At 48.0% G+C, this 7,291-nt stretch overlaps 1 protein-coding gene across 9 annotated transcripts in view; it reads left to right on the forward strand.

The window, feature by feature from the left end:
* The window catches only part of EML1 (EMAP like 1), a 160,945-nt gene extending 159,226 nt beyond the window's left edge, over nucleotides 1-1,719 (forward strand). For 6 of the 9 annotated variants that reach the window (XM_019751589.3, XM_088797482.1, XM_019751592.3 and 3 more), the window contains one exon: nucleotides 166-426. In XM_019751589.3, the coding sequence (XP_019607148.2) occupies nucleotides 166-291 (126 nt within the window). In that variant the 3' untranslated portion in view covers nucleotides 292-426. Of the gene's footprint in view, nucleotides 1-165 lie in introns of all 9 variants that reach the window. The other 3 variants (XM_019751591.3, XM_019751593.3, XM_074326942.2) reach the window with 1 other exon arrangement.
* Nucleotides 1,720-7,291: the final 5,572 nt, after the last annotated feature.

A 7,291-nucleotide genomic window follows, 5' to 3' on the forward strand; every position in this document is an offset into this window, starting at 1 on the left:
CCGTGTGGCTGTGTCTGGGTCCCCCCTGTGCCCAAGCTGCACGGATGAGAGCTGCTGCAGAGTGAGGGAAGAATGAAGGAAGGAAGGAACGAATGTTAATTCCAGCCCTTTCCGACTCCACAGAGTTGTCTTTGCATTTAGCTCCCTCCGTGTCTTTCTTCCCAGGCTCCCAGCCACGTGTACAGTGGGCATAGCAGTCACGTCACCAATGTTGACTTCCTCTGTGACGACAGCCACCTCATCTCCACGGGCGGCAAAGACACGAGCATCATGCAGTGGCGGGTCATTTAGAGCAGGCCCGGGATGCACGGCCTTGTTTACTCGGTCACTGTGATTTCTGTTTTGTTTGAAAAGTTGTCACAACCCTCAGGAAAGTCAGTCCCTGTACCGGTTACCTTTGCTTCGTGGGTCAGTGAACGCCGCGTCGGGTCAGCAGTTCAGGTTTCTCCATGTACGATATGTAAAACACATTTAATATAAAAAAGACGCCAAGGTTTACATTGCGGTGACACCGACAGAATAACTGGTGTATCCTTCCTAACTTTTCTACGAACTCTTCGAAAATGGTCACAGAATGCCTTTCCAAATACTGTACATAGGCTTTACTCTTTCACCGTCGAGCTTGCTGAGTCGAATATTTATGACAATAACAAGGTACTGAATTATGATCGCTGTTGATGGGTTGGTTGGAAGGAATGAAGCGATGGAATAGAGGAAATAACTGACTTGCACAGGAAACGCCGATAGACTTTCTGTGGTCACGGTGTCTAAGGTTCATGCAGCTCTCCCTCTGGGAGGCTGGGGCGAAGGGGGTGGCTCTCTCCGTGTGGTTAGCAGATTGGACTCCAGAGTAACGTAAATGTTTCAGCAGAGGATACAGGCAGGTCAGAGTTTCAGCCAGCTGCCTGACCGGGCCCTCAGCTGCTTAGCACCCTGCTGAGTGGCGCCCCCTGGGGTTCCGCGTTCATGTGCCCTAGTGAGTGGTGGACATGTTCGGCCACCTTCCTCTGCATATTAACTGGCATGATACGGTATTGTACTTGTATAGGATTTTAGCAATTCATAATAAATACGTAAGGCTAGGCTTTACTATTTTATGCTTATGGACATTGTACATTTGTATTTTAAGACCAAGTAGACCAAGTCAAAAAGATACCATAAAACCTGCAGTGAGGAGAAGTCTGGAGGGCTCCACTAGGTACAAAAGGCAGCCGCCTTTTTTCCTGCCTCGTGTGCCTGGACGGCTCGTTTTTGCCCAGGAAATAAGATTGCATTCTGATGAGTAAAACGTAGGTGGCATATATTTGTGAAGAAGGCCTTATCCATTTCGATGGTGTGACAGATTGAAATGTATTGTTTACATTGGGGAATGTGTCTCAGATTTTCAAACAGAAGAGTAATCAACAGACTTAAGAACAGATATTAAGATTTTTACTTGTTGTAGCAAGTAAATGAATTACCCCGCGCGAGCTCTGCAGCAGTGGTTTCTAGTGGCCGGTTACTCACGACGTTGGAAGCAATTTTTAGGACATCTCCAGCCGGCTGCAGAAGTGCAAGGCACCAGTGAACACTATGTATTAAAGGTGAATCTGTTTGTATGTATCCTGATCAGATATATTCTGTAATGAAATAAAACCTGAAAAGTGGATTTCTTATTGACCTATAATCATGAAAGTATATAAATTAAAATATTTAAAATTAGCTATGATTCACACTATATTCTGTTTCATATGCAGATTTCTTTTCTCACCTGGGAACTATAATTTGCATATGGTATGTAAACATGCATCAGATTAGATAACTATAAGGAATTCCGCTTAATTACCATACCCAGTTGGTAGTTTACTTGGTTATGTAAATACGGGCAGAAATAGTCATTTTGAAATTAACAATTGAGAGCATAACCAGATCGGGGAAGGGAAAGGGACCCATTACTGACTTACAAGATCTACCTTTATAACTATATACTTCCACTATTTTGTAAGTTCAATAATGGGAAAAGGATATGTATATAAACCAATGTTGCTATCTTCATACTTGCCCACATTTAAATGAAATTCTTTAAACAGCCCCGTATCAGCCTGAGGGTGTTCATTGTTCACTCACTTGCTCATTAACGGAGCAAGCAAGGGCCTCTCACCACCACTTACTCCTGTGGGGCAAACAAGACCTGGAACCTCCAGGGTTGTGCTAGAACGAGAGAGGCTGGGCAGCTTCCAGCCCACAGAGCCCGGCCCCTTCCTCCCAGTAGCCTGTAGCCACATCCGCTATTAGCCTGGCTGTGGAGAGTGACAGGGGAGGGGCTGTTTTCCTCATCTCCTGCTAACAGGGTTTCCAGGTAACTTTTGAAAGTGCCAAACACTACACATCATGTGGTATGTAGAGACTCGAAAGCAGGCTGCCTGTAACGGCATTGCAAAGTTCTGTAATAAAGAGCCCTGTTTACGCTGACATATCCCAGAAGTGCCCAAACTTGACCGTTGGGCACTTTTGCTCCCAAGACACTAATTATTGGCTGTGGATCAGCATTCCGTGGCATATCCTCTGGGGAAACGCTGTGAAAGGCAATTCGACGCCGAATGGTTCTCCGTTTCCTCCTCTCCCTCCAGTTTCCACCAGGAAGGGCTTCAAGGGCAAATTCTGAATGGTGGGAATAGGCACATTAGGGCTTTTCTTTAGACTATGTCCCACTTTCCTCTATAGCACTCAGCCTCACTGATACATAAAATCTAACTAGAGACCTTCAGGGTGCAGTGATGACATCCTGTGACAATGGGACCAGCCAGACCCTGGACGAGGGAGGACCCAAAACCTAACCCCCCCTCGCTCCTTTTATTAGGTGAGTTGCCATGGCGATGGGAGGGATAGGATGGGGAACACTAGAAAAAGTCATTTGTTTATAACATTTCAGCTTTTAACATTTGAAGGCAATTTCTCCCTTCTTATCAGGCCTGAATTGGAAATGGTCAGGCTCCCTGCCACAGCCAGGCTGATGTGACAAGGTCTGTGAGATTCCTTTGGCCAGATGGGCTTCTGCGTCTTTCAGATTACCCCTAGTCCTCTCAGAGCCATGACTACGGCAAGGAGAGTGGGCTGGGGTAGTCACCACCCAGTGCACTGCCCACCCCCACATACACCAGTGGGACTGCACAGCGTGCCTGTTTTCATGTGGCTTCTTCTGGTTTATGTTACGCTGATTCTCACAGAAGTGGCAGGTTTAGAAACCACAGCATCAGCTCATCACCTGTATTTGAAACAAGCCCTGGGAGAAGCCAGACAGCGCCGCTGTGCTCCGGGCCTCAGGGGCCTCAGGTTGCCCAGTCCTCGCCTTTCATCTTCGCAGCTCCATGGCCTCGGCCAATGTGAAAGCATTTTCAGAAACTCAAGACACTGCAGGAAAGGCTTCCCCCTGTTCTGGCATGTTCACTTCTGAGGGTCTCCTTGCCAGGCTCAGGCATCAGCCAGGAGCAGTGGAGGGAAAGACCCAGCATGCTTGGGACAGCCAGACGGAGAGATCTGGAGACCAGGAGTGCAGCCAAGCAGCTCCCCAGCTCACCTCCCTCCAGGTACTCGGGCCGCCGTCCACAGCAGGGATGGTTGTCTGAACGCCCCGTAGAATGGTAGAGCTGCAGGGGAACTTGGGGGTCATCTTGGAGGAGTATTTCCCAGCATGTGGAACAGGATTCCACAAGGTGTTAATAGGCCCTGGGTTTGGGAGCTGCTGAGTTAAATAGGTTTTCACAGGGCTTTTAGTGTGGCTCTTCTTAGTATTGTAATACGTTAATGTGGGTCCAGCAGGACCATTGCATCCATCCACCCATCCAATAAGCACCATTCCTTCCTCTGAGCTGGGCACCATCGTGTTACCAAACTCAAGGGGTTCGCTGCTTTGGGTGTTCTCTTCAAGAACAAGATGAGGTTGTCCTTAGGTAGTTTTGTGTACTTGCAGCAAGTGGAAGACAGGATTCACATCCAAAGCTCTGTCTCCGGGAAGGGAGGCTTAGCCATTGCTCATATGCACTATTTGATTAATTACATGTTGATTTCCTCTTTGCAGTTGGCTGAACTTATCCAGTTACAGCTGTTTCTGCAAAATACTGTGCTACATTTTAACACTGAGCAAGAATAACATTTAGTGAGAACCTCAGAGACCTTGAGACCCTTAACCTATCTAATAATCCTAGGACCAAAGATACCACAGTTCTTGCTAGAGATAGGCAGGGAGGGGCCGGTGGTGATAGAGGCTACTTGAGCCTGGGTATTTGGGGAAGGTGACCTTTGAGCAAAAAGTGGAGTGTCTGAGACTTGTGGCCTTCTGGGGGAGTCCTCACGGATGTAGAGCACACACAGATTGTGAGTGCACAGGGTCCCCAAGGCTGTCTGACCACATAGCCTTTCCTTCCTGGGACATCTCTACAAGGCAGAATCTCCAGGAGCACATGTTGACGCAGCACTGTTTTGTTCAGCCCCTCCCCATAGACGTAGAAACCCAGCCGCCCCCCCCACCCCCAGCCATAGAAATCAAAGCCCCCGAGAAACAGGCATTTGCCCAAGGTCACTGTGATCTTGGCAGGGACAGCCCCTGGCCACCCTAGTTTATTTCTTTTTATAAAATAAAGTTTACTATAGTTTTTAATGATAAAACTAATACATACTCAGTGTAGCAAATTCAGGAGGAAGCCCTGCCATATCCCTACCACCCAGAAATAAGACGATTATTCCTTAGTGCATTTCCTTCCTGCTTTGTTTTTCTACTAGTACATTTTTGGATATATTTCCATAGTTAACATATTGCATATACAATGCTTCATATTGCTTTTTTCATATAACTTCATAAGCATTTTTCCGTGTCATTATAACCTCGTTATAAATAACTCCTGTTGGCAGCATGACAGGCTGCTATGATTAGTGTCATCGCTCCTTGTCCAATCCTCTCATGTTGCTGGTGATGGTAAGAAAAATATCATAAAGGCCGCCCTTACTGGGGGCATTTGTCCCCAGTGTGTTCCTCCAAGGCTCCTTCCACTAACATTTAAGCAGGCTCAATGCTTTCCCATTAAAAAGAGAATGTCCCTGGTCTGTCACTTACCTCTCATGCTCTGTAGGCCCTCTCCCGGGCCTTTGTTGCGCCCCCCCCCCCCCCCCCCCCAGTTATCGCATCAGCTCCCAGGGTCTTGGTCACCTCTTCAACCCCGGTAAGGCCCCAATCCCTACCTTTGACTCAGCTCCCTCAGCTCCACACCTGCCTGTCTCCTGGTACCGCAATCTTACGCCCCAAACCAAATGCATCCACTTCGCCCCCATACCCTGCACTCCGTCCTCCCGGTTGCCCAGGCCAACTGGGGCGTCCCTCTTGACCCATTTCTTTGAGTCACTGCCCGTAATAGTAACAACTCCAGCAGCACTTACACCACGCCAGGCATTGGAAGTGCCTTACACATGGCGACTCTCAACAACCTATGACGTGGCTTCTTGTCCACAATGATCTTTAACTTACTGAGTTAACTGGCTAAGAGCCACACATTGAGGAAATCGAGACTGGAACCCACGGAGTCAGGTTCCGGCGTTCACACTCACTCTCTGCACCATTCTGCCTCTCCACGACTCAAGGCTCTGTGTCCACATCGTCTCCCGATCTGCGCTGCCTCTGCCCGGGCTGCCCACCATCCCTGCTGGCCCGGCCGTGGCCACGGCAGGCAGTCAGTGGCTTTTAGAGAAAGCTCCTTCATATAGTACATGGGATCTGTTCAGTGGGCTCCTGTTCCCACTTTCCTCTGCTTTGTCTGCTGCGCTGTCTGTCCCCACACTACAGCCCGCTCTCTGTCACCACTCGGCCCTTACACGCACTCTCTGCCTTAATATTCTTCCTCCCATTTTCCCTTGCCAACGACCCTAACTTTCATAACTCAGTTTAAAAGTTGCTTCCTCCAGGAAGCCTTTCCTGAGTGCCTATTGGGGATTCTGGTCTCTTTTACTGTACTTCCCTCGTCACATGGAATTGTAAGCATTGGTTTATTGCGTGTAGCCCTTAGGTCCTTAAGGTCCCTGAGGCATGAGCCCTGCTGCTTGTTCACTCTTCTTTCTCCAGCACTTCGCACGGACAGGTGATCAGTGAGTGTGAGGTGACTGTGCGGATGAATGAGCTGTGAGTGGTGAGGGGAGCATGTGGGCTTGTATTAGATTCCTAAACCTTTGCCCTCAAGCCTGAGTATGTTTTCCTGCTTCCACTGTTTTCACTTTTGCCAACAACACCTCTGAGAACCGCTTTGTCCACTGAGCTTTTTTTATAGTTAGATTTACTTCTTTAGGGCAAATGCCCACAAGTGGAATTACTGAATCAGAGGGCAGGAACGTCTTTCTGTCCCCTGATACATTTTGCAAAAATGAATTCCAAAATTATGGTAGCAATTTGGGAACCTTTTTCTTTTTTAGCAAATGAATCCTCTTTCCCTCTCTAAGTGTCTTCCTGGCGGAAGCTGCAGCAAGCTATTTTTACCTAAAGGCTGTAAACCTCGTCATTCTCAGAAGAGAAAGTCAGGCGTGTGTGCAGAAACTGTCTACCCGCCACCGGCCCGTCAGCCCCTGCGCGCTAGCCTACTTCTATGTCATTTGGGAAAAGCAAGTTTAAATTATGTTCCAAATTAAGCAGTGGTTTTGTTAAAGAAGGAAAGCACGCACTCGCACACATTATGAACTTCTTCAAAATTCTAACAGACCAGAAAGTTATCAAAGGAAAACCAATGAACTGTGAGTGTTACGAAAAGATCAGTGCTGAAAGCAAATTGGGGGCTGGCTTTCAAACTTTGTTTTAGCAGCAACAGCTTCCTTCAGATAAAATCTTGCAGGAAAATCAACTCTATGATATGGTTGAGAATGCAGCTGCTTTGACTGAAGCAGGCGGGTAGAGGTGACCAGAAATACTCTCGTCCTGTGTTCGTTGTACCTTCGCACCCATTCCCTTCCCCTCAACACCCCACTCCATCCCGGGCACCTCCAGCTGCTCCAAGGGGCACCAAAGTCTCATTGAAGACCAGACCCAGCAAGGTGAGTGGTGACAGAGCAGGGTCACCTGCCAGGCTCCTAGCCCTGTCTCCAGATGACTGCCCACCTGCTGTTTTGCCAACAGCCTGCTTGGCCATTCACAGTCACAATATACAACATTTCTCCAAGTTGGTCCCAGGGCTGGCTGGTTTCCCCAGTGCTTACCACCCACGTGCCCACAACTATCAGTTTGGTTTTAGGGTTCAGTCCAATTTAAGTTCTATTACCAGCATTTCTACCTATTTGTTTT

The sequence above is a fragment of the Rhinolophus sinicus genome, chromosome 3 (assembly GCF_057876585.1).
Source record: "Rhinolophus sinicus isolate RSI-liver-muscle chromosome 3, RSI-T2T, whole genome shotgun sequence".
Taxonomy (NCBI): Eukaryota; Metazoa; Chordata; class Mammalia; order Chiroptera; family Rhinolophidae; genus Rhinolophus; species Rhinolophus sinicus.